The 26,034-nt window shown below is 42.0% G+C and overlaps 3 protein-coding genes and 1 pseudogene across 6 annotated transcripts in view; all 4 read left to right on the forward strand.

Annotated features, from left to right (window-relative positions):
- Positions 1 to 26,034, forward strand: part of LOC115687700 (G-type lectin S-receptor-like serine/threonine-protein kinase At4g27290) — a 68,647-nt gene that overhangs the window by 37,955 nt on the left and 4,658 nt on the right. The window lies entirely within an intron of this gene.
- LOC115687698 (G-type lectin S-receptor-like serine/threonine-protein kinase SD1-1) lies at positions 859 to 2,681 on the forward strand. The gene is made up of 7 exons (XM_056316920.1): positions 859 to 963; positions 1,057 to 1,185; positions 1,263 to 1,387; positions 1,482 to 1,692; positions 1,800 to 2,037; positions 2,122 to 2,272; positions 2,367 to 2,681. Exons 2-7 carry the CDS (start codon positions 1,089 to 1,091, stop codon positions 2,670 to 2,672), a joined length of 1,128 nt encoding a protein of 375 aa, XP_056172895.1. The 5' UTR covers positions 859 to 963; positions 1,057 to 1,088; the 3' UTR covers positions 2,673 to 2,681.
- Positions 7,813 to 12,113, forward strand: LOC115687690 (probable disease resistance protein At4g27220; annotated as a pseudogene).
- LOC115687661 (G-type lectin S-receptor-like serine/threonine-protein kinase At4g27290) lies at positions 20,979 to 24,630 on the forward strand. Of its 4 annotated transcripts, none has more exons than XM_056316915.1 (8): positions 20,979 to 21,322; positions 21,474 to 22,682; positions 22,798 to 22,926; positions 23,046 to 23,170; positions 23,265 to 23,475; positions 23,584 to 23,821; positions 23,906 to 24,056; positions 24,144 to 24,630. In XM_056316915.1, exons 2-8 carry the CDS (start codon positions 21,500 to 21,502, stop codon positions 24,447 to 24,449), a joined length of 2,343 nt encoding a protein of 780 aa, XP_056172890.1. In that variant the 5' UTR covers positions 20,979 to 21,322; positions 21,474 to 21,499; the 3' UTR covers positions 24,450 to 24,630. The 4 variants fall into 4 exon arrangements, with proteins under 4 accessions (XP_056172890.1, XP_056172892.1, XP_056172891.1 ...); XM_056316917.1 differs by having other exon boundaries at positions 21,492 to 22,682; XM_056316916.1 differs by having other exon boundaries at positions 20,979 to 21,238.

Raw genomic sequence — 26,034 nt, forward strand, 5'->3', positions numbered from 1 at the left:
GGAAGGCAAGAGACGGCGTTAGCGGCGGTGACGGTGACGGCGACGAAATGAGGGCGCCACAGCGGCGACAGCGACGGGCGACACGGCGGGCCGACGAGGAGACAAAGCGGGTGTGACGAGCGACGCGATGCTAAGACCTTTGACGAGCGACGTCGTTTGCTATCCTAAATGGAACGACGTCGTCCTTCTTGTCCACGTGGCTGGCGCGTCGTTTTGCTCCCACGTGGACATCAAATGTTGACCCCAATATCCACGTCACACTCTTTTTTAAATAAAAATGCCAGTCAGCTTTTTGGCGGAATTTTGGGAGTCACTAAAGTGATCGATTTTCCTCCGACTTGGCACCAAAGTGATCCGAAAAAAAGTTATGGCACCAAAGTGATCGCCGTACACAAGTTATGGCACTTATAGTGTACTTTTGCCTCAGAAAAAGTGAATATATCGCAAAAGTACTTACAATGAACCATTCAGGGTCGCTCCAGTACTATGTTGCAAGTAAAAGAAGCTATGCCTGGAATATCATGTACTCAGTGCCCAACGATCCATGCGATGCTTACGGTACTTGTGGAGCCAGTGGTATCTGTAGAATTAACAGAGCTCCCATATGCGATTGCTTAAAGGGGTTTGTACCAAAGTCTCCAGAAGAATGGGATGTCCTTAATTGGTCCAGTGGATGCATGAGAAGAGTGCCAATAAATTGTTCGAAGGAAGAAGGGTTCCTCAAAGTTTCCAAAGTGAAAATTCCTGACCTGTTAGAGTTCTGGTTGGACAAAAATATGAGCCTCGAGGAATGGGAGGCCAAGTGCTTAAAGAACTGTTCATGTGCAGCTTATGCTAATTCAGATGTTAGAGGAGGAGGTAGCCGTCGTCTCTTGTGGTTTGGAAGCCTAATTGACATTAAGGAGTACGAAGAAGATAACTATGGGCAAACTCTATACATCCGCCTACCAAAATCTGAACTAGGTACTTATTTTGCCATTCATTGCTTTTTTCTCTAGACATTCTATCTTTTAACCAGCTTATAGCATTTAATCTCATTTGTCTTCTCTATCATAGATTTCCCTAATAGTTCTGCCAAGAAGAAAAAGATGGTCATTGCCTTACTGATGTCAGCTATTGCTGCTTTGTTTCTATCGGCCATGGTGTACTGGTTTCGAATCTGGAATTGCAGAATAAAGAGCAAAGGTCAGTACAGCTGGTTCTGTGAATGTATACCTCCAAAATATGCAAAGTGAGCTTAAGGCCCTTAAGGTCTTTTTCAGGTTGGAAAATCAAGGAGGAAGATGTTGATTTGTCACTTTTTGATCTGGCTACCAATGTTAATGCTACAAATGGTTTTTCTGAGGATGGTCTGATTGGAGCTGGTGGCTTTGGCCCAGTTTACAAGGTGATGAGCCATGCATATTCCAAGACACGGTTACTGCAAACAGAGTGATGATATTTCATTTTTTAACATGTCTACCCAAAACCACAATATGCAGGGAAATCTTTGCACAGGCCAAGAAGTAGCAGTGAAGAGACTATCAAGAAATTCAGGACAAGGTCTTGAAGAGTTTAAGAATGAAACAATTCTGATAGCCAAATTTCAACACCGGAATCTTGTCGGGCTTCTAGGTTATTGCATGGAGAGGGACGAAACGATTTTGGTCTATGAGTACATGGAAAACAAGAGTTTGAATTATTTTATCTTTGGTTAGGCCTCTAGACCCTTTATTCAAAGATGTTACTTGATCATGAGCTATCTGTGCACCGAACTTAATTTCTCTGGTTGACTGAACTATACTTATCTGCATATGCAGATCGTGAAAGATGCTCATTGTTAGACTGGGAAAAACGTTTTGACATTGTCGTTGGGATTGCGAGAGGACTTCTCTATCTACACCATGATTCTAAACTTCGAGTAATTCACCGGGATCTCAAAGGTAGCAACATTTTATTGGATGGCAGCCTAAGCCCTAGAATCTCGGACTTTGGGTTGGCAAGAATTTTTGCATGTGATGAGAAAGAAGCAAAAACAAAGAGAATCATTGGAACTTAGTAAGAATTTGTTGTTCCAGAAAATCTCTAAATAGGACTGCATGTTATGTTAGAAGACTAATACCAATCATTTTGTCATTACAGTGGCTATATGTCCCCTGAGTATGCCTTCGATGGGAAGTTCTCTGTGAAATCCGATGTCTTTAGCTTTGGTGTGCTTTTGTTAGAGATTGTAAGCGGCAAAAGAAACAGAGGATTATGCCACCCAAATCATCACCATAACCTTCTCGGACATGTACGAGAAAAGATCCAAAGCATACGCTATTCTCTCAACCTTATCTCTCTCTTTTCGTCTTGCATTACTAAGCCCAAGATGCGATTTTTTTGAGGCATGGTTGCTTTGGAGTGAAGACAGAGCCATGGAACTCGTTGATGGGTGCTTGTATGATTCGGTGGAACGTCAAGTACAAAGATGCATCCACATCGGCTTGTTATGCGTGCAGAAGTTCCCCAACGATAGACCAGCGATGTCCTTTGTAGTCGCCATGTTAGGAAATGAAAGTGCAAGCTTGCCTCGACCTAAACAGCCTGGTTTCTTCATGGAAAGAAGTTCAATGGACTTAGGCGCAAACCTGAGGCATGAAGAACTCCATACAGTTAATGCAGTCACGGTGACGATGTTGGATGGTCGATAGTGCGTTTTTGTGAGGAATTGCAAATAGCTCCGACAAATGCCATTAATTGTTTACTCCATTCATTATCCAAGACTTCATGATTTGTGTGTTTGGTATAAAATTCAATGTATGCAGGTCCAAAAAACCATCGACCACAGAGGCTAGATCAAATCGGTAGAATTTTGTTTTGTTGCCTTCTTCAATTGACAGTTTAACTTATGATTTATGTTCTCTGGAAGTTTCATATGCATGTGAGGAATGATATCTGCTTCGATTGTGGACATTTCCTGACCCTTTTAGCTGGATGGAGCTTGAAAACCGGTTTTCGAAGGATATCTGACTTCTTGGGGGAAGCATGGATGATCCTTCCTCAGGAGACACTGCCTATGGTATAAATATTAATGGGCGGCCCCAATTGGAAGTGTTCCACGAAAACTTCATGTAAGCGTGAAGGAAAACAAAATTCATTTCACAAAACAATTAATGACAACCTAGGGGAAATTAGTTCTTGAATAAGGATATACAGTGAAAATAATTAGAATGAGTCATAGTTTTCTATCATTAAAAACTTGATAATCAGAAAAGAAAGTTTGATCAGAACTTTTCCTTACATTTTTCTTACAAAGAGAATCTGCATAGCAAAGAAAAAGAGTGTTTAGGATAGCACGTTCATAGTAATTGATGAAAGATAGAAGTTTTTTCTAGCCCGCACATGGCACGAGTTCTTCTCTAGTAACTTCATATTTGGACCATCAACTTGGATCTTGACTAGCGTTTTACATAGCCGATGAAATCAACGGAATATCTCATGAATCTGATTTTTATCTGATTAAGATGGGAAATAAGTAGGAGGTTGTGGTTAACATAATCTAGGGGTATAAGAAATCAACAGAATTTTGTTCAGAAGATAGATGAGGAAAATTTGTAAGAACTTTTAGTAGCGAGAAGAGATTTCTGGGATCTAGCTTTACAGCGAACACAAAACTATGATTTATCTTTGACCTGAAAGGAATGGTGGAGCAATGTAATGTGGACCCTAGCTAGACACGTATAGCACCCTCTGATTCAAACACTAGCGGGGACTTTTCTTGTGATAACTGCAGGTCTTGTGAAGTTGAGGCTCTTGACTTTTATGTACGGTGCTCGGCTTCTTGTGCTTTTAGTATGGCCTAGAACAATGAACACGCGTGTTGAATTTGCATGCCGGCATCCTCCTCTATACACTATCAATTTCGGGTAGAATTTGTTAACTCCATTGGATTGTGGAAATCATTGTCGCCTTGATTAGCAATTAGCTGGAGAGTTCAGTTCAGATCAGTAGATCATGGTGTGTCTGTACTTCATACATTTGCTTGATTCTATATAGACTTGTTACTATCCGAGTGCGTCTGGTTTGGTGCAATGCTTTGTGCGGAAGAAGGGAAGCGTTAGTTGGTCTATTGTGCAACTGCTCCCTACTGATCCCCCATGACAGCTACGCGCCGTGCGGTTCCGGAAATTTTGAACGCAAAATAACTTGATTTCTCAAGAATCTAACTGGAAATCTGCCTAGCAGGGTTTCGAGTTGCTCTCAACTTCCCAAATCCGATGACGGTCTTTGCTTGTTTGGGAATCGAGCGATGCAGATGTGCCGACTATGAAACATTGCGGTTGCACAATCGAGGGACACTCTAGGCCGGGTTTGGTAGCCTGGTTTTGAGTAGATAACAAATTATTTTATCCGATGTTTGATGACATTCTCCAGACCAGATAAACCTAGATACATTTGGATAAAATTCTGAGAAAGAAATCCGGCCTAGGGGTGGGATAAACCCAGACTGGAAATTTAAAAAATAACTTAACAATTCCTATTATCTTTTGACTGAGTGATGGAGTGAAGCATCGGCTATTGCTTTCTCTGCACTGCCCGAGGACACCACCAAGATAGCCGATTGTCATCACTTCCAACCACTACACGATCATCGTAGCATGCCGTCACTGCTGGTAGGCCATGTTCCGACAAGTGAGGGTGAAAAGGGGTCTAAAGACAATGTTGTACTAAGTTTGCCTTAGATCATCCTTTCCCCCCATTGCATACAACCTTAACTTCGAGCTAGACCTTTCACACGTGACTCACGAATTGGCTGTTCACCCTCCGGTCAATGAAGAACGGCCAGCACACCATCAGCTTATTGGCGACCATGCTCTCAAGCATTGAGTTCCACTTGATGTGCATTGATAACACGGCACCGTGGTGCTGAACCTCCTCTTGCGGGCCCACCCTACGACACACACCTTCTCCGGTGTCGCCTCCCTTAGCTCCTCAAAGATGGAGGAGCTGCTTTCTTTAGGGATGGAGTTTGGCCGTATGACCCACAAGAAGTGCTTCCGCTGTTCATTAGGCTGTCCCAAATTTACGTGAACTCGTGTAGGTTAAGAGTCTTCATGCTCCGAGGTCGACTTCCCGGATACATGGTCGGAAGGGTTTGAGTGAGGAGCCGGCAGGAGATGGGATTTCCAAAGATTTTCAAACGAGAAGGATTTTGAAAGATTTAGCATTTTACCCATCGCGAGGGTCGCAATAATCGTACTTCTCCTATAAAAATTATCGAAATGCCAATATCCAAATCAAGCAATCAGGAAATAAATTTGTTTTTTCGATACATCTTTAGTAACTTTTCATATAGAAAAGTAAGTTTACGTATAGACTAACAAGTAAGTCTGCAATAATTGTTAGTAACTTTATGGTGGGGGTGTCAATGGTTCGGTTCGTTTCAGAAAATATGAACCGAACCGAACCGAACCATTTAGATGTGTGCTTGCTCCAAACCGAAAGGCAACATGAACCGATTAGATCCGAACCGAAAAACGCAATTCGGTTCGGATCGGATCGTTCGGTTTTCGGTTTTCCTATTTTTCACTTTTTCTGCGCTTCCTCTGTAACGATCTGTCCAATGTTCTCTTACCCCCCTCTCTCTGGGTAGATTCTTCACTAGTTTTTATTTTTATTTTTTATGATCGGAAAAGTGCCTTAATTTCATTGATAACTTGAAAGTAGACCACAGGAGGGTTCGAAATCATAACACAACAAAGACCGAAGAGGATGGGGGGGAACACGGAAATCCAATTCGGGCTCAGAGGCTCATTTCGGTATGCCTTCGCAACCCAGTCTGCGGGCTGATTAGCTTCCCTGGAACAAAAGGCTAGAGACACTCCCCGCATTTGGGCCATAATCTGCTGACAATCCTCAGCGATGGACCGGACTACCCACGGGGCTTTCTACTTGGCCCAAGATACGAAGAGCTGATGATAAGCCATCACTTGCCACTCTCAACTGCAGATCATCTCTTTCCCTCCACAGCTCAGTTCCACTTCGCGCGCTTCGCGCACGTCCTCTCTGTCTTCAAACAAGATTCTTCGCTAGTTGAGCAGCGAAAATTTCCAGCTTCTGAGCTGAATCTCGCCCGATTTACCGAGTGAGTCGAGTCCTTGCGAGAAATGGGGGGTCCCAGATTCGGAGTCCACGGCGAGGCTCCTGGAGTCGACGACGGTCGGGTAGGTCAGGCTATACGGCGCCGGTCGGGCGATGATCAAGGCGCTGGCTGACACCGGCGTCGGGGATCGTGACCGGGCCGGCCCAACGGCGGCATACCGTCGCTGGCCTCCGATCCCGGCGCGGCCGCTCGGTGGGTCGGCTCCAAACATCCTCCCGTTTTGTCCCGCCAGCAAACATCACCCTCGTCACGGGGGGACCTCGGACGTGGGAGACGGCGATATATCCGAAATTAGTTTGCTTTCCACTTACGTAAATAATACAACGATGGTGGTCCTTTGCTCGTTTGAAGAATCGAACGGTGCAGATGTGCCAGAGAACGGCAATCGAGGGGGCACTCTCGGTTTCTAAAGTTTCTCTTATACTTTAATCGCGTGGTTTCTTCCTTCTCTCGTCTTTCCTCTTCCTTCTTTCATCCCGCCGTATCACACCGCTTCGAAATTTCCATGCGAACGAGAACGAGAAGATGGAGATCGAGGGATAAGAACTCGAGCGGCCGTGGAAATTTTGCTGTAGCCGGAGTCAATCAAGGGTGTGTGTGATCAGGGTCTGAAGGACCAAATTCGACTACCAGAGATTAGCATCTGGACCGGAGCTTCAGTCCTCCTCCTCCTCCTCCTGGTACGTAATCTTTTACCCACGTTATGCATGGCCTGTCTGAATTTCCTGTTGCAACTCGTGACCCCTCTATTCTAGGATTTTAACTGCGCATTCTTACTTCAATTTCCAGATCTTCTATACCTGTAAGAAACATAAGACACTTCAATTGTATAATCGGCCAAATATTGGAACAGAAGATAAGCAATAATCACGTCTGGTCTTGTTTCTGGAGGCTTTCTCCGGAAGGGCGTTCTCTATCACATAAGATGACGTAATGTTTCCGGTGAGCAAAAGAGCGAAGACTTCTATTGGGTTTAGCAACAATAAGTTACATAATTGGCTTGACCAATGGCTTCCACTTCAATTGTTCTCAACTATAACTAACTAGCTTTGGGAAGCCATAGTTGTTGCGTGCAAGCAGGATAGTTTACCGTCCATCCTTAGAATTGATTGACATTAAAAGAAATCAAGCAAATTGAAGAACTTGAGGGTGCAGCTGAGCCAGCTGAGCCCGGGCCATGAAATAATTCTGTAACTGGACGAGAGAGAGAGAGAGAGAGAGAGGGAGATAGAGGGAGGGAGGGAGGGAGCGGTATATATGTGTATTGCTATCATGTGAAGCTTTACATCAAAGTATAACAACTTGTTGATTCGATTTAAATGCAGCCTATCACTTGCAGAGATCGAGGCAAACAATAAACTCACACAAATTGCTGCTTGTTAGAGGGCGGGAGGGAGGGAGGTGTATATGTGTTTCTATCACATAAAGCTATAAATCTAAGTTTAATTATTGTCCCATGCAAAGATTGTGGCAAACAATAGACTCGCACAACTTGCTGCTTGTAAATAAGTCCACTTGATTAGTGAACTTCGTTTGCTAGCGGGCTGACTTGGGAGATGGACAGTTGTATCTGTATACATAAAAGCATCAGTCAATTTCAATCTCACGTACCAAAAATTGGGAACATCATTTCATATCTCGTCCATGTTTTATTTAACGAATTACCAAAAGTATTTCCAAATTGTGAATAGTTGCAGGTTCATCAGTCTTTCTTCCATTGCCTGAGACGAATTTGCCCAATCAGTCTCTTTCTGCTTTAACCAACATGCAACACCCACTGAATGCCGAAGAGGGAGAACCCAGTACAGAGGTTCCGCATGGTATTTGTGCATCTCTAAATTTGCCATAAGTTGAAGCTCGTGCAGGATGCTTGATTTGTCTTCTAATCTTCAATTAAGATTAGGAATATAGGCAGGATGCTCAGATTTCTAATAGTTATAGAGAAACAGAAAATAGTCAGGAATTAACAGGGAAAGAGGAGTTTTAAGAGTCGGTCATTGATAATCACTAGATCTTTGAAAATGAAAAGACAAATGTTTTGAAGTGTGGCATTCAAATCTTGAAAAGCCATGGCTCTCCATATCCCCCCTCTGATCTCCTGCGTGAGCATTGGCTTATATATGATTAAATTATTTATCAAAGATAATTCCTATGCATTTAATTTTAAATCAGTTTTTTTTTCCAACGAAGAGCTCATGATATGGGGTCACCATTATTTCACTATTGTGACATGAATGCCTACATAACATATTAATTATCGTATGATATGTTGTATATAATATTTTTGTTCGAAAAAGTGAATACAAAGTTACAATTTATTTATTTCTCTGAGTGTAACATATCTATAAAATATATCTAAGAAGTATCTAATAGTGAATTTTCACTTATACTTGAGTTTAGGTGCGAGAACGCATGTTGCACCGGCTAAGAGTCAACCAGGTACCCATAGGGTTGCCGACACAAAAATGACATCTATCAAGAGAAAGCTGGGAGAACTCATCAGTAGTCGCCGAACGGACATGAACAAGCTAAATTCGAAGTGGAGGAGGATAGAAGAAGAATATTGGAGTGTAGCGCCGGCAATCAGAGAAGGAATATCTTTTCCACCGGAGAAAATAGGAGAGGTGGAAGGGTTGAGCAAAGAAGTTCAAGAGATTCTTCTAGTTCCAGGAAGACTTCGACAAGAGGCAACTGCACTTGTTAGATGCAGCAAAACAACTCCCTTGGTGACAATAGAAGAATTATTAGGCAAAGAAACTTGACAGAAGGTGAATGAGATGTTTTCCTATTTAATGCAGGACAATGTTTCCATAATTGGTGTTTATGGTATGGGTGGAGTGGGCAAGACGGCCATTTTGAGGCATGTCTATAATAGACTCCTTGAGGACCATGCGTTGGATGTATTCTGGGTTGATGTACCTCAGGATTTTAGTGTTTATGCACTACAGGAAGAGATTGCCAATGCGGTTGGACTAGACAATCTCTCAAATGAGAAGGACGTGCAGAGAAGGGCGGGCCTATTGTATGGACGTCTGAATGTGAAGAATAGATCCATCCTAATTTTAGATGGCCTTTGGATGCATTTTGAAGTTAAGGATATGGGAATTCCAGTTGACACAGGCTGGCTAAAGTTGGTAGTGACAACTTGATCGCTAGATGTGTGTCGTATGATGCTCTGTCAAAAGCAAATCAAGATAGAACTTCTAGATATGGAAGATTCTTGGGAGGTTATTTTGAAAGACGCTTTGCTTTGCAGAACTCTCTTGGGAAGTCGAACAAATTGCAAGGTCTCTTCTTGATAGGTGTTATGGTCTGCCACTTGGGATCATTGAGATTGCAACTCGCATGAGAGGAGTAGAGAAAGTGCATGAATGGAGAGGCATGTTGGGAAAATTAGAAGACTCCAGGATGTAGCTTGACGTGTTCAAGAGACTGCAGCTCAGTTACTTGAACTTGGGTAATGATCAAGTGCAACAATGTTTCCTGCATTTAATACTTTGTTCTGTACAACTCCTTTCAAAAGCTGATGGAGATTATTTGATAGAGTCTTTCATAGATGAGGATTTGTTAGGTGGAATTGGCACCAGGCAAGGACTGCAGGATCGGGGTAACACCATATTGGATAAAATTGGAAGGGCCTGCCTGTTGGATCCAGAATAAGGGCATCGGTTTCTACACCTGCTGACGAGGGGCATGGCATTAAATATAGTGCCGAGCACAACTCACATGGTTAAGTCCTATATGGAATTGAAAGAAATACCGGAGGAAGTATTTTGGACCGATCGTTTAGAGAAAGTCTTTTTACAAGACAACAGAATAGAAGAAATCCCATACGACATATCACCAAATTGTCCTAAACTGACGAGGCTGACTTTGAATGACAATTTCACCTTGAGAGTCATGCATGAATCTTTCTTCAAGCATCTAAAGCAGCTGACGGTTCTAGATCTCAGCAGTACCGGAATCACGAAATTACCGGACTCCGTCTCTCAGTTGGAGAGCTTGGAAGTGCTATTACTAAAAGGTTGTTCTGCATTACGTTTTATTCCTTATGTAGGAAAGTTGGGATCCCTAGGAAAGTTGGACCTCAAAGCATGTGAAAGTCTTGAAGAAGTGCCAGAGGGCATGGAGATGTTGGTAAACCTAAGGTACCTCGCCCTAGATGGCACAGAGATCGAGACATTACCGGAGGGAGTGTTGGGGAAGCTGGTGAACTTGCAATATCTCGTGATTAAAAAGCTGAGGGCAGGAGAAGAGGTAAAATTACCGAAGGTGGAGGCACTTCATTGTTCTGTTTCCAATGTGGAAATGTTCAATGCTTGCGTAGGGTCTCTTGAGCGAAATAGTTCTCGATGGTACAGGCTCGCGATGGGTGCACCAGACGATTTCAGCCTTTGGTGTGGGAGTGAGACTGAGAGGAGTATACTCATCGATAGTTGACCATATCGCTGGGAGTGTAGACGGAACAAGTGGTGATGGCTGCGCTCTGCTTCCGGAAAGTGTGCAATCATTGGAATTGTCCGGGTGTCATAAAATGAAGAGAGTGATGGAATCGGAGTGGCTGACCACTCTCCTTCCAAATCTAGAGGAGATTATAATAAATAGTTGTGAGAAATTAGAGGAGATAATACATGGGCCTTTGTCAAGCGGAGCCACTTGTCGCCTGACATATCTTGAAGTAAATGGATGCAACAACATGAAGAGGGTGCTGCTGACGCAAGACATGTTGCTTCACCTCCCTTTCCTCCAAGCGATATCAGTCAAAGACTGCAAGTCAATAGAGGTGATAATAGGCACCGTTGCCAAAACGACACACTGTTCCTTCCCAAAGTTAATGGACCTGGATCTATGGAATCTTTCGGAACTGAGGAACATATGTGATGGGACCACGAGTTGCAAATCCCTCCGGCGGATTTCTATAGACAATTGTCCGAAACTGAAGAGGATTCCTCTGCAACTGCCCCTGCTTGACAATGGGCTCCCTTCTCCTCCCCCTTCTCTTCAAGAGATTCGGATAAATCGGCTGACGTGGGAGTCGCTGGAGTGGGATCATCTCCTTACCCGTTCTTCACTTGAACACTTCATCAAGTTTCTTGGTAAGTCAGCCACCAATTTTACTTCTTCTTTTATCCTTTCCATCTCCCTGGGTCCGTTCTAAGGATCGGTTGTCCCGCAGTATGGGAAGTTCATTTTTTTCCCAACTTTTTATAGCAATTGTCCACATAACTGCTTAGAAACTAGCAATTAGGCCTGTGCCACACGCTGATAAATGAATTCTACTACAGCTTGAAAGTGTAGCATAATGGTCGTGTTATTATTAAACCTTAGTTGTTTCGGCGATGTTCAAAAATTAGAAAAAAAAAATACTCCCTTAACTCTGAATGAATAACAATGGCAATAGTCCTTGCTCTTGTTTCTTTTTTTTTTGGCCGAGGCACTCTTTGTTTATTTAGAAGACGTTTCTCACACCGACTTTCCAAAAAAAGCCATTCTGAGTATACAAAAATTTTGCATTTGCTGATATACTAATCTCTCTAGTATAAGTAATCAGTTTTTGTGGTCACAAAATGATCACGACATAGAGATAACAAATGATAAGTGGCTGCAGAATTCTCATACAAAAAAATTGAAATTGATCATGACACCCTTGTTGGAAAGATGCTAAAGCCTAGTAAAAGTAAAATTTGATTGGGAAGTTCTACTTTATTGGTTGGGATAGTTTAAGAGAGCATGTTAAATGCTTTTTACCTTTTCTTTTGGTTGCCTTTTCTGTTTTACCTCGTCCAGTATTTCTATTTTTTGTTGCCTTTTCTCAATCATAGCAAGTGACTAATAAAAGTTAATATTTCTGGCCCAGACTGATGAAGCCGTAGAGGATCCCCTTGAGGATGAATCGTCTTCTGATGGCAGAGAACATCAAACTTATCGCCATTGCTACATCATCCTGCTCGATTGATGTTTAAAGTACCTCCGAACCTTGTGATGACATTCTGGTTCGCAGGTACTTTAATCACACAACTTTTATCACACCCGCCTGCACTCTGGTGTGACAATCTCTCGGCTATCTATCTCACAACAAACCCGGTTTTCCATGCCCGCACAAAGCATGTGGAGATTGATTTTCACTTCATCCGAGAACGCTTGGCACGCCGTCAACTCTCGGTTCATTATACAACTGTCGATCAACCAGCCGACATTTTCACAAAAGGACTCTCATCAGCTAGATTTCGGATGCTTCGAACCAAGCTAAATGTCCATTCTACCCGGTCAGCTTGCGGGGGGATGTTAAGGGAATCAACCAATCACCGAAATTCAAGAAATCAGCAACAATCAAGCAATCAACAACATTATGGTTCCACCAATGATGGTAACACCAAAGAAGGAAGATTGGAAGAATCAAGCAAAGAAGGAAACCCACAACACAATCTCCACCAAAGAAAAAAACAAATTGATAGAATCAAATCCTCACAATTCAAGCGTCAACAAATCACTACATCAATTCCCAATCAGTGAATTACGTTTCCTTTCAAAATCCCCTTAAGTGTAGACATTGGTCTTTTTGTGAAAGTCTATAAATAGAGCCTCTGTAATTATACAAAGACACGACAGAAAAATACAAAATACAAAAAGATTATTTACACATCCCTTCTTCTGTTGTTCTGTTCAATTCTTCCTCAATGTTCTTAGTTTCAAACATGGCATTAGAGCATACCGGCAAAAGCCCTCGATCCAACACTAACTCAACTCCTGTATCCTCAAAAATAATCACAACCGCTGCCCTTCCACATCTTGCAGCTCCAATTCGACACTCAATCTTCACTCCCCACCCACAATAGGGGAAAAACTCATTGGGCAAAATTACCCAATCTCGAAAGTCCAAATTACCCCATATCTTCTTGCCGCCAATCTCCTCTCTATTCTTGATGGCTCAGAACCAACTCCTCCCCAACACATCTCACATGCTTCCAACAACGGCACATTGGTGCCCAATCCCGAATACAAGGCATGGCGAATCCGTGACTCAATCACGATGGGGTCGATTCTCAATTCATCCACCTCTCCTGTCGTCGCTCAATTGATGAACCACACATCTGCTGCAGCCATCTGGAGATACCTCTCCGACTCTTATGCTGCACAATTAACAGCACGGGCGTCAGCTTTGCGACTTCAATTTCAATCCATTAGAAAATGAAGCCGCACAATAACAGAATTTCTTCATGAGGCAGCCACCATCGCAGATCAATTAGCCACCATTAGAGAACCCCTTTCAGCAAATGAGTACCACACACACATCTTCCGTGGTCTTGGACCAGAATTTTCTGGTTTGGACACAGAGATTTCCGTCGTATCTCAATTAGGAGCACTCTCACGTGATGCCCTTCATGGTTTGCTGCTTTAACACGAAGGAAGACTGGAAATCAACAAAATGACCTTCAATACCCCTCCACCTACTGCTTTTGTATCTTACCAGTCGAGATTCACGTCTCAACAGTCTAAAGGCGGCACTCAAAATTTCAGCCCATCAAATACAAACCCGTCTAGCACTAATCCAATTTCGCCAACACGAACAAGGGCACCCAACTACCGTTCGTTTGGTGGAGGTGGCAAGCGACAAAATTCAGGTCCATTCTATCAAATATGCCGACGACAAGGCCACCGAGCGAACAATTGCAAGCAGCGGTTTAATCCCCAGTTTATTACATCGGCACCACCTCAGGCACATTATTCGGCCCCAACCAGAATTGCTCAACCCATAACTTATTATGCTTCACCTACTACTCCACCTTCTGCGATGGATATTCAGTCTTGGTATCCAGATTCTGGAGCCACCCACCACATCACCGACAGCATTTATGGCCTCTCCCAGGTCACTCCATACACCGGTAATCAACAATTGATTGTGGGTGATGGAGTTTCCCTTCCCATCACTCACACAGGTACATTCATGCCTACAACAAGTCCACAATTTCGTCTCTTAGATGTCTTAGTTGTTCCTCATATTACAAAAAAATCTGCTGTCAGTTTCTAAATTTTCGCGTGATAACAATTGCGTCTTCTTATTTTACCCCACCTCATTTGTTGCTCTGTGTGTTCATACTGGTCAGCTATTCCTCTAAGATCATCTTGAGAATGGTCTGTATCGAGTCTCCACCTCTGACAAGTCTCCATCAACTTTCCTTAGTTCCTTCAACTTATGGCATCAACGCCTGGGTCATGCGTCATCTGATCAAATAACTCGTCTGCTTCAATCCACACAAACATAATTTTCCAAGTCATCTCCGTTCCATTGTACCGTCTGTGCTTTTAGCAAGAGTAAATGCCAACCCCACCCCCCCATCCCCTTCTAGAGCTAAATTCCTCCTTGAACTTGTTCACTTTGATGTCTGGGGACCATCCCCTGTCACTTTTGTTTCAGGATATAAATATTGTCTGTTTTGTCGATGACCATTCTCGGTTCACTTCGTATTATCCTTTCACCACTCGTGATCAATTTGCAGACATTTTTAAGGCTTTTCACAAATTTGAAGAAACTCAATTGTAACGTACACTTAAGACATTCAATGCGATGGCGCACCAAAATTTCGCCGCTCTACTAAAATGCGAAACCATCTCCTCCAACATGGTATTCATCAATGAGTATCTTGTCCATATGCTCCATTCCAAAATGGCACCGCTAAACACAAACGCCGCCACATTGTCGAGACAGGCCTAGCTCTTATGTCCCACGCTTCAGTTCCTTACCAGTTCTGGGAATATGCTTTTGAAACGGCGGTACATCTTATCAACAGGACACCGACTCCTCTCCTCAACAATCTCACACCCTGGCAGACATTGTTCCAAACACCATTAGAGATTTCACACCTCAAACTTGAGGCCCTATACCACTCACAAACTTGCCCCAAGATCACACCGTTGCATCTTTCTTGGCTATCCTTCGAGGTACAGAGGCTATCACTGTTACTATCCACAAACTGGCCAAATCTACATTGCGGTTGATGCAGTTTTTGACGAACACACCTTTCCATTTGGCGATACACCATCTCCACCGCCATGCTCTGCCCCTCCACCTATAAGTGTGGTACTACCTCTACCACCGATGGACCGGCCTCTACCACCGATGAACGACCCTGAACAGCACTCCACGTCTACAGCAGTAGATCTTGCCCCTAGGTCCTCACCATCCATCTCACCGACGTCATCTATAACTCCCTCCACAACTCCGGAGCCTGACACTTCCAACTCCTCAACTTCAGAAATTCCAGCCCCGGCACATCTCATGGTCACTCGATTGAGAGATGGCACAATTCACCGACGAGTCCTCACAAGGAATCAAACTTTTGCTTTGACCGCAGGTACACAGACTCCCGTCGAGCCTACTTGTTTCACGCACGCTTCCCAAAATCCAAATTGGCGTGCAGCTATGGTGGCAGAATATGATGCCTTAATCAACAATGGAACTTGGGAACTTGTACCAGCACCTTCTCATGTTCGCCCCATCAACTGCAAATGGATTTACAAAATCAAGCTCAGGTCCGATGGCTCCCTTGAAAGGTACAAGGCTCGACTAGTTGCCAAAGGTTATCACCAAGAACCCGGAATTGACTATACGAAAACATTCAGCCCCATTGTTAAGCCAGTCACAATCCGCACAATACTTACGGTAGCTTACTCTCGTGGCTGGCCTATTTGCCAACTAGATGTGTCCAATGCTTTCCTTCACGGCCACTTATCTGAAGAAGTCTACATGACGCAAACACAAGAATTTGTTGATCCCCAACGACCGCCTCATGTTTACTGTCTTCAACGCTCTCTCTATGGCTTAAAGCAAGCGCCATGCGCGTGGTACCAACGGCTCAGTTCATATCCCCTTAAAATCGGGTTCTGTGTATCTACTGTGGACTCTCCTCTCTTCATTATGCAGACTCCACATTACAGCATTTTTTTGCTTGTCTATGTAGACGATATCATCCTCACAGGGTCACCTCAGGCTCCTCTACAATCCTTACTCAACTCACTCCAAGGTGAATTTGCCATCAAAGACCTTGGACCACTTCATTATTTTTTGGGAATGGAAGTTCAGCACACCTCCACCGGCCTTCTACTCAATCAATCCAAGTTCATACAAGAGATCCTGCAGCGGGCCAAAATGATCGAAGCCAGAGTTGCTCCCATTCCTTGCACCACCGATGAACCGTTATCTGCTTACTCCGATGATCCTATGCCTGATCCTGCACTTTATCATAGCATTGTTGGAGCTCTTCAATACCTCACACTCACATGCCCAGATATAGCTTATTTTGTGAATACCGCCTATCAGTTCCTTCATGCTCCCACCACCATGCATTGGCAAGCTGTGAAACGGATCGTACGTTATCTTGCTGACACTCCACAGCACGGGCTACATTTTGGCCACTCGTCCTCCACTGCTCTCCATGCATTTTCCAACACAAGCTGGGCCAGTGATTGTGACGACCGACCTTCCATTGGTGGCTTCTGCATCTTCCTTGGTTCCAACATTATTTCCTGGAGTTCGCGCAAACAACGAACAATTGCTCGCTCTAGCACTGAAGCAGAACACAAAAGCCTAGCAGATACCACAGCCGAGCTCATTTGGATAGAGTTTCTATTTCGCAACCTTCGGGCACTACCTTCACACCCGCCTGCACTCTGGTGTGACAATCTCTCGGCTATCTATCTCACTGCGAACCCGGTTTTCCATGCCCGCACAAAGCATGTAGAGATTGATTTTCACTTCATCCGGGAACGCTTGGCACGCCGTCAACTCTCGGTTCATTATATATCAACTGTCGATCAACCAGCCGACATTTTCACAAAAGGACTCTCATCAGCATGATTTCGGATGCTTCGAACCAAGCTGAATGTCCATTCTACCCAGTTAGGTTGCAGGGGGATGTTAAGGGAATCAACCAATCACCGAAATTCAAGAAATCAGCAACAATCAAGCAATCAACAATATTCTGGTTCCACCAATGATGGTAACACCAAAGAAGGAAGATTGGAAGAATCAAGCAAAGAAGGAAACCCACAACACAATCTCCACCAAAGAAAGAAACAAATTGACAGAATCAAATCCCCACAATTCAAGCATCAACAAATCGCTACATCAATTCCCAATCAGTGAATTACGTTTCCTTTCAAAACCCCCTTAAGTGTAGACATTGGTCTTCTTGTGAAAGTCTATAAATAGAACCTCTATAATTGTACAAAGACACGACAGAAAAATACAAAACACAGAAAGATTATTTACACATTCCTTCCTCTATTCTTCTGTTCAATTCTTCCTCACTATTCTTAATTTCAAACAACAATCAATCTCAGTACAGAGAAGAAGAAAGAGAGATAGGGAAGAATCGGGAGAGTTGCGAGTGGGAAGAGAGAGAGAGAGAGGTAAATCCTAGTTAGTCATCTTGGGAGTTCTGTATTGTCGCTCACTGACCTGAAGGCTCAAGTATGTCTCTTCGGGAAAGCCTGACGTTGTCGCGCTCTGTCATTGCCTTTTGCTGGTCTAGTCTTTCTTGAAGTCCCTAGGGACAAAACATCGGGGGAATCCGAATGTCGTCCTCGCAACAGCTTCTCCTAGATATTTTCACTTAGGGGTGGTAACTCCTAATTTGGTGCCTTGGTGGCAATTATATTCAGTGCACTGTGCGTATTGACGTTGAACCAGCGAAAAACCTCATCAAAGTAAAATTTTAACGACGACAAAGTAAGAGTTGAAGCTCCAATTTCACCTCCATGTAAATAAACTAGAGATTCTTGCCTTTTAGTCATGAACTTACGAACCTTACATCAAATCTTGAATCTGCATGAAATGCAGTTGCAGAATCTTGAAACCTCCTCCCTAGTCTTCTTGCGAATCTGACCTATGTTTAAGAACTTCAGGTTGGATGATCTTTTTCTTCCTTTTTTTAATGGTAAAGATTTTGATGATTTCATCCTTGAAGCCCATTTGATCAGCAGCTAATTACTATATCTATTCGACGATTTATTTTGGGGGACTGCGTTATTCAGATGATTAACCAAACGAGGAAGAGGTCCTGGATTACGAAGGTTTCACATTTCACTACTTCGATACGTCACCAATCTTCCTAAGATTTTCTTACTTAAGATGTCCGCGTTAAAAGTCCTCCCACTCTCTTCTCTACTCGAGCAGTTTAGATTGCATTTTGTGAGAATATTGCATGAAGTTAACTTGGGGATCAAGTGCATTCGATAAGTGTGAACTTGCTTCCGGAACATTGAATATGATGGATCTTAAAGTGAGTTTCGTCCAATTCAACGGTTTAGATTATCGGGGGCAAGCAAATTTCTCGTATGATGTAGGTAACGACAACTAGGAACACAAATACCTTTCGTACTTATACTTGCACTTTCTTTTTTCTAATCTAAGTCTATATTTATATAAGCCCTTCTACTTTACAAAATTTCTAATTATATTCCTCTAACACCAAATCCAACCAGATTCAATTAATGTGACCATCGAACGACATTGTAGTGTGACGTGGATCAAATTTTTCCAAAGTGATGTTCATATCGGTTATTTTTTATCTACATCATATCAATAAAAGTACCAAAAAAAGTCATAAACCTACTACAATTGCGTCAATTTTGTCATAAGCCTTTTAATTGTGCCAATTGAATCCTAAACCTTTTTACGTTTTGCCAATTAAGTTCATATGGCCAATTTTAGCTGGAAATCACTAACGTGGATACCAGTAGTATCACGTAGAACGGTCGACGCCAACTTGAACAAATTTTTATATGTTTTTCTTTCTTTCTTTTCCTTTTTGTTCTACCAAGTCCAATGAGGGCTTCGCAGCGAGAGGCACGACCCTCGCTCACGACCAGTGAGGAGTATAACTTTCGCCCATAGCTAGTGAGGGCCGCTGGGACCGGCGAGGATTGGCCAAGTGACCCTTGTCGGGCTGGGAAGAAAGAAAAAGGGTAAAGAAAGAAAAGAAATGGAAGGGAAAAAATAAGAAATAATAAAAAAAATCCAAAAATAAAAATTTATAAAATTGTCCATATTGGCGCCTTTCCAGCTAAAATTACCCGGATGGACTCAATTGGCAAAATGTGAAAAGGTTTATGACTCAATTGATACGATTGAAATGTTTAGGAGTAAATTGGTACAAGTGCAATAAGTGAGGACTTTTTTGGTACTTTTCTCATATCATATCCCAACATTGTTTGCATTAATCAAGCTTTCCCACACATGTTTACTTAGGTATCTGTACATTTTTTTCCCATCATATTTTGCCATCGTTCGACAGGGACAACAAAATTTTATAGGACCAAATTAAGATATATGGACTTGAATAATAAAAGCATGAATATATAGGGACGAAAAGTCTATATATTACATATATGTGAAAGCAAGTTTTTCTTACCATTAATGCTAGTTTCTTTTTGCTTTGTTTGTTTTTGCATTAAATATGTCAACTGGTTGTGTATGTCCGCTAGAAAAATAGGATTATACATGTCCAATGTATCTGTAATTTGTAATCTATGATTATGAAAGAGAATTTACAATCATTTCAGCTGGACAAGCAGAAAGTCTGGACGACAGACCAACAAGTAAATCATTTAAGCCAGAGTACTTGGAGAAACTAAATAAAATGAAAAAAAATTCATCAGTGCGATACTCGCAATTAGAAGCCCACAGTAGTCAACCAACTGAAGCTGTGGAAAGCTGAAATTCAATGAACGACTGTCATTGATTACTTGTGGGAGGTTCCAACTCTAAATTTGTCAAATGTAAATAGCTTATGTACCAAAAACAAACAAAAAAAACAAGGAAAGGGTCAAATGTATGTCAAAAAGAAGCTGAAATTCAATGAACAATTGTCATTGATTACTTATGGGAGGTTCCAACTCTAAATTTGTCAAATGTAAATAGTTGATGGACCAAAAACAAGCGAAAAAACAACAAAAGGGTCAAATGTGTGTATCGTCTTACGACCGCTATGATGCTCGGCAGAAGGGTCCACGGTGACTTTTGGGAAGTTAGTCACGTTTCCATGGATTTTGACACCGGTCAAGTTGTCCCAAAATTTTCAATTTTGCCGGCTTTCAGTTCTGACTCAATCGACAAGTGAAAGCCCGAGGTGGGGATCTCTTTGAAGTCTATCTAGTAGCTTGATGTGACGAATTGAGAAGTCCGTAAATAAAACTCCGGTTTTATTCAAACATCAAATAACAATCTGTTCTATTGTAATATTAATGCGGAAAATATTGGATCTTGCAATTAAATCAATGCGAAATTCTTAAAAAAAATAAACGAGGAATAATAAAGAATACCAGATATTTAAGCGGTTCGATCCAAGTGTCGATACCTACTCCACGAAAAGAGCAAGTAGCAAATAATCCACTAATAATCGGAGAATCAGAGTTACAATCACTCACATGTTCGAGTGTTTTTCATACCTAGACTAAGCCAAAACTCATAGTATTTTAAAATAAATAACTCAATTGAATATAAAACTCACACAACAAATCACCGGCTGAAACAAGAACGTCATGCACGTTCTTTCTTTTCTTTTTCGTGCGGCGGCTTACTTTCTGAAGAAAACCTTAACGTCGTTTAAAGGATTCTCCTAACAGCTTCGCAAGAGTCCACTATAAGTGGAGAAATTCTAATCCAAATAGGAAAGTGGATTTCTTGAAATTTCTTCCTTTTAACCGATTCGGTTAACAAATCGATCTCCGTCTTCCAATCGGGTCAGGTTTCATGCACGGATTCAAACTCGAGACATAATTTGACATATTCTCCGACTATGCTTGTATTCAATTTTAAATTCTAAGGTACTTACAATTTCACATCACAACTCAGCCAAAGCCAATATATGATGCCCCGTGGCTAATGCCACGATCACATTGATAAACGCACAGTGAAAGTACTCGATTACAGTCATTCACGATGCATAGTGTGGTATGGTTCTAACATTAATGCGTGTTCAGGTATGAGCTAATCATCATCAAGCAAAAGGCCAAATGAAGAAGAAGAAGCTTTTTACTGACGTGTCCTAAAAGTAAGAAATGTGCTGCCCGTGACCTAGAAAGGATCTCTCCCATTCCATATTTGCAGGAAATGTGAGTTGACCAGTCGAGTCAACTGAAAAGTTCTATCCAGACAGCTTCTTAGAAAGTTGCCAGTGGTGATCACAATCCATTCCTGTGCGTCTCCTAGAACTTAGCTTGCTTGGCAAAAGCACATGCATTTTTTCTTCTAAATCTCACACGGTTTTGTGGTTCTGCATGATTTAGTTAGGCATGGAAGCACCTACCTTTTTCATCTTCCTTTTCATTGTCTGCTTATCGACTGCAGCTGACACATTGAGTTCAGGCTGGTCTATGAAGGATGGAGAGACATTGGTCTCTTCAGGCCAAAGCTTTGTGCTCGGCTTCTTCTCTCCTGGCAACTCCCAGAACAGGTACGTCGGCATATGGTACAAGATCACTCCAGAAATAGTTGTTTGGGTTGCCAACAGGGACAATCCACTCACTGATTCACATGGAGTTCTCACGTTTAGCCGTGATGGAGATCTGGTTCTTGTCAACCAATCGAATGGTATCATCTGGTCTTCAAATTTGTCCAGGGTTCTGAAAAATCCGGTCGCACAGCTCTTAGACACTGGAAATCTTGTTCTCAGAGAGAATACCGGTCTGAATTCTGATGTCTATTCATGGCAGAGTTTTGATCATCCATCCGACACACTACTGCCCGGTATGAAATTAGGATGGGACTTGAAAATCGGTTTAGAAAGACGTCTGACTTCTTGGAAAAGCATGGATGATCCTTCCCCTGGAGACTATACTTGTAGGTTGAACATTCACGGGTTGCCTCAAGTCGAACTCGTCAGCTTAGGATCCAGCAAGAAATATCGGTCAGGATCGTGGAACGGAAAACAATTCAGTGGTGCTTCAGTGGGATCGAATGAAGTGACCACGTCAGTGTTCGTCTATGGTGAAAATGAGATCTTTTTTGCATATGAAGCCAGAAAAAGCGAATTTATCGCAAGGGTACTTACAATGAACCACTCCGGGTTGCTCCAGTACTATGTTGCAAGTAAAAGAAGCAATGCCTGGACTATCATGTACTCGTCACCCAACAATCCATGCGATGCTTACGGTACTTGTGGAGCCAATGGTATCTGTAGAGCTAACAGAGCTCCGATATGTGATTGCTTAAAGGGGTTTGTACCGAAGTCTCCAGAAGAATGGGATCTCCTCATTTGTTCCGGTGGATGCATGAGAAGAATACCAGTAGATTGTTCCAAGGAAGAAGGGTTCCTCAAACTTGCAAAAGTGAAACTTCCTGATCTGTTGGAGTTCTGGTTGAACAAGAACATGAGCCTTAAGGAATGTGCGTCCGAGTGCTTAAAGAATTGTTCTTGTACAGCTTATGCTAATTCAGATGTTAGAGGAGGAGGTAGTGGCTGTCTCTTGTGGTTCGGAAGCCTAATTGACATTAGGGAGTACGAACAAGATGACTACGGGCAAACTCTATACATCCGCCTACCAAAATCTGAACTAGGTACTTATTTTACCAGTCATTGCTTTTTGCTCTGGACATTCTATCTTTTAAACAGCTTATTCAGGAACAGCACCACAGAAGATTGCATTAATCTTCTCAGTCTTTTCTATTCTAGATTTCGTTCATAATTCTGCCAAGAAGAAAAGGATGGTCATTACCGTACTGATGTCAGCAATTGCTGCTTTGTTTCTATTGGCCATGGTGTACTGCCGTCGAATCTGGAATTGCAGAATAAAGAGAAAAGGTCAGAGCAACTGGTTCTATGAATGTACAACTCCAGACTATGCAAAGAGACCTTAAGGCCCTTTTGTAAGGTTAACATATGTTTCGACAAAGATTTTTGTAGTAACTGGCCTTTTTCAGGTTCGAAAATCAAGGAGGAAGATATTGATTTGCCACTTTTTGATCTGGCTACCATTGTTAATGCTACAAATGGTTTTTCTGAAGATAGTCTGATTGGAGCTGGTGGCTTTGGCCCAGTTTACAAGGTGATGAGCCATGCATATTCCAAGACAAAGTTACTGCAAACAGAGTGATGATATTTCATTGTTTAACATGTCTACCCAAAACCACAAAATGCAGGGAAATCTTTTCACAGGACAAGAAGTAGCAGTGAAGAGACTGTCAAGAAATTCAGGACAAGGTCTTGAAGAGTTTAAGAATGAAACAATTCTGATAGCCAAACTTCAACACTGGAATCTTGTGGGGCTTCTAGGTTGTTGCATGGAGAGGGAGGAAAGGATTTTGGTCTATGAGTACATGCAAAACAAGAGTTTGGATTATTTCATCTTTGGTAAGGCCTCTAGACCCTTTATTCAAAGATGTTACTTGATCATGATGCTATCCGCGCATCGAACTTAATTCCTCTGGTTGACTAAACTAAACTTATCTGCATATGCAGATCGTGAAAGATGCTTAATGTTAGATTGGGAAAAACGTTTTGACATCATCATTGGGATTGCAAAAGGTCTTCTTTATCTACACCATGATTCTAAACTTCGTGTAATTCACCGGGATCTCAAAGCTAGCAACATTTTATTGGATGGCAGCCTAAGCCCTAGAATCTCGGACTTTGGGTTGGCAAGAATTTTTGCAAGTGATGAGAAAGAAGCAAAAACAAAGAGAATCATCGGAACTTAGTAAGAACTCATCGTTCCAGAAAATCTCTAAATAGGACCGCTAGTTATGTTAGAAGACTAATACCAATCATTTTGTCATTACAGTGGCTATATGTCCCCTGAGTATGCCTTCGACGGAAAATTCTCTGTGAAATCTGATATCTTTAGCTTTGGTGTGCTTTTGTTAGAGATTGTAAGTGGCAAAAGAAACAGAGGATTCTGCCACCCAAATCATCACCATAACCTTCTCGGACATGTAAGAGAAAAAATCCTGAGCATATGTTGTTCTCTCTCCCTTATCTCCCTCTTTTCAATTCTAAGCCCGAGATGCAATTTTTTTCAGGCCTGGTTGCTTTGGAGTGAAGACAGAGCCATGGAACTCGTTGATGGGTGCTTGGATGATTCGGTGGAACCTCAAGTGCAAAGATGTATCCATATCGGCTTGTTATGCGTGCAGAAGTTTCCCAATGATAGACCAGCAATGTCCTCTGTAGTCGCCATGTTAGGAAATGAAAGTGCAAGCTTGCCTCGACCTAAACAGCCTGGTTTCTTTATGGAAAGAAGTTCAATGGACCTAAGCACAGCCCCGACGCATGAAGAACTCCATTCTATTAATGCCGTCACCGTGACGATGTTGGATGGCCGATAGTGTGTTTTTGTGAGGAATCGCAAATATATCCGAGAAATGCCACTGATTATATATTTCGTTCGTTGTCCAGACTTCTTGATTTGTGCGATTGGTATAAACTCCAATGTATGCAAGTCTAAAACACCATTGACCACAGAGGAGCGAACCAATGGCTAAAATATTCCTTTTTCACCTTCTGCAAGTGACAGTTGAACGTATGATTTATATTCTCAGGAAGTTTCATATGCATGTTAGGAGTAATATCTTCTTTGGTCGTGTACATTTCCTGACCCTTTTAGCTGGTATGAAAGTTGTATGGAGCTTGAAAACCGGTTTTTGAACGATAACTGACTTCATGGGGAAGCATGGATGATCCTTCCTCTTGAGACTATGCCGATGGAAAATATAAATATTAATGAATGGTCCCAATTTGAAGTGTTCCACGAAAGAACTTCATGTAAGTGTGAAGAGAAACAAAATGCATTTCACAAGATAACTAATGACGACCTAAGGGAAATTCGTTCTTGAATAAGGATATACAGTGAAAGTAATTAAAATGTGACATTTTTTTTATTGTTGACTACTAGATAATAAAAAAAGATGATTTGATCGAACTTTTTTTTACATTTTTCCTACTAAGAGAATTTGCATAGCAAAGAAACAGAGTGTTTAGAATAAAATGTTGGTACTAATTGATAAAAGTTGAGGCTCTTGACTTTTATGTAAGCTGCTCGGCTTCTTGTGCTTTTAGTATGGCCTAGAACAATGAACACGCGCTTGTTGAATTTGCATGCCGGCAAAACATTTCAATCTAGGAAAGGTCAATTAGCTCCGTTCAGATCAGTAGATCATGGTGTGTCTGTACTTCATACATATGCTTGATTCTACGTAGACTTGTTACAATCTGACGGCTTTTCTAGCCATGTGCAACAAATCGGACTGAGTCAACACTGGCGTCTTGCTCCTTCCATGACTGATGGCATTTTGGTGCTTGCTTCTTGAGAAACACAAAACAGAAAAGCCACGAAAAGTAAAAGTTTCCATTTTTAGGGGCACTGTCTTATTGAATTTTCCAGACGTGTCCTCTGTCCCCCCCTCCACTCTTCATAGCCTGGCTTCTCCATCTTCAGAAGTTGCACCCTGCAGGGTACAAATACAAGAGATGCAATAACTGGAACGTTTCTGTAGACAGAGACACTATGCTGAGTCGATTATATGCTGAGTCAGTTAAGGAATGATTAAGAATGATGTCCAACAAGTACTAAATTTTGTATTTCTCACTGATTGCATCTAGTGCATAAGCAATACCGTTCCACTTTGATTTCCCAACCGTATGATTTATTACAGATACAGATTTCACAGACTTTTGTTTATCGACAGATTCGGATACATATTGTAAAATGACTATGAGTTGAAATCTTAACATTACATTAGGTGACTAAAAGTGATCACTATCAATATAGAGGCTACATGTCCCCAGAGTATGTGTTCTGTGGACTGTTTTCTGTGAGATCTAATAAATTTAGCTTTGGAATGCTTTTGTTAGAGATTGTAAGTGGCAAAAGACAAAGAGGGTTCAGCCATTTAAGTCACCAACACAACTTTC

The sequence above is a fragment of the Syzygium oleosum genome, unplaced genomic scaffold (genome assembly GCF_021117445.2).
Source record: "Syzygium oleosum isolate NSW1041296 unplaced genomic scaffold, Sole_v2.1 Sole_v2.13, whole genome shotgun sequence".
Lineage (NCBI taxonomy): Eukaryota > Viridiplantae > Streptophyta > Magnoliopsida > Myrtales > Myrtaceae > Syzygium > Syzygium oleosum.

Excerpts from the sequence above, each read along its gene's own strand:
- LOC115687698 (XM_056316920.1), top strand. The coding sequence starts at position 1,089 with ATGGTCATTGCCTTACTGATGTCAGCTATTGCTGCTTTGTTTCTATCG. Across the intron at positions 1,186-1,262 it reads TTGCAGAATAAAGAGCAAAG|GTTGGAAAATCAAGGAGGAA; the intron begins GTCAGTACAGCT and ends GGTCTTTTTCAG. Across the intron at positions 2,273-2,366 it reads ACCATAACCTTCTCGGACAT|GCATGGTTGCTTTGGAGTGA; the intron begins GTACGAGAAAAG and ends GATTTTTTTGAG.
- LOC115687661 (XM_056316914.1), top strand. The coding sequence starts at position 21,419 with ATGGAAGCACCTACCTTTTTCATCTTCCTTTTCATTGTCTGCTTATCG. Across the intron at positions 22,683-22,797 it reads CCTACCAAAATCTGAACTAG|ATTTCGTTCATAATTCTGCC; the intron begins GTACTTATTTTA and ends TTTCTATTCTAG. Across the intron at positions 23,171-23,264 it reads GCTTTGGCCCAGTTTACAAG|GGAAATCTTTTCACAGGACA; the intron begins GTGATGAGCCAT and ends CACAAAATGCAG.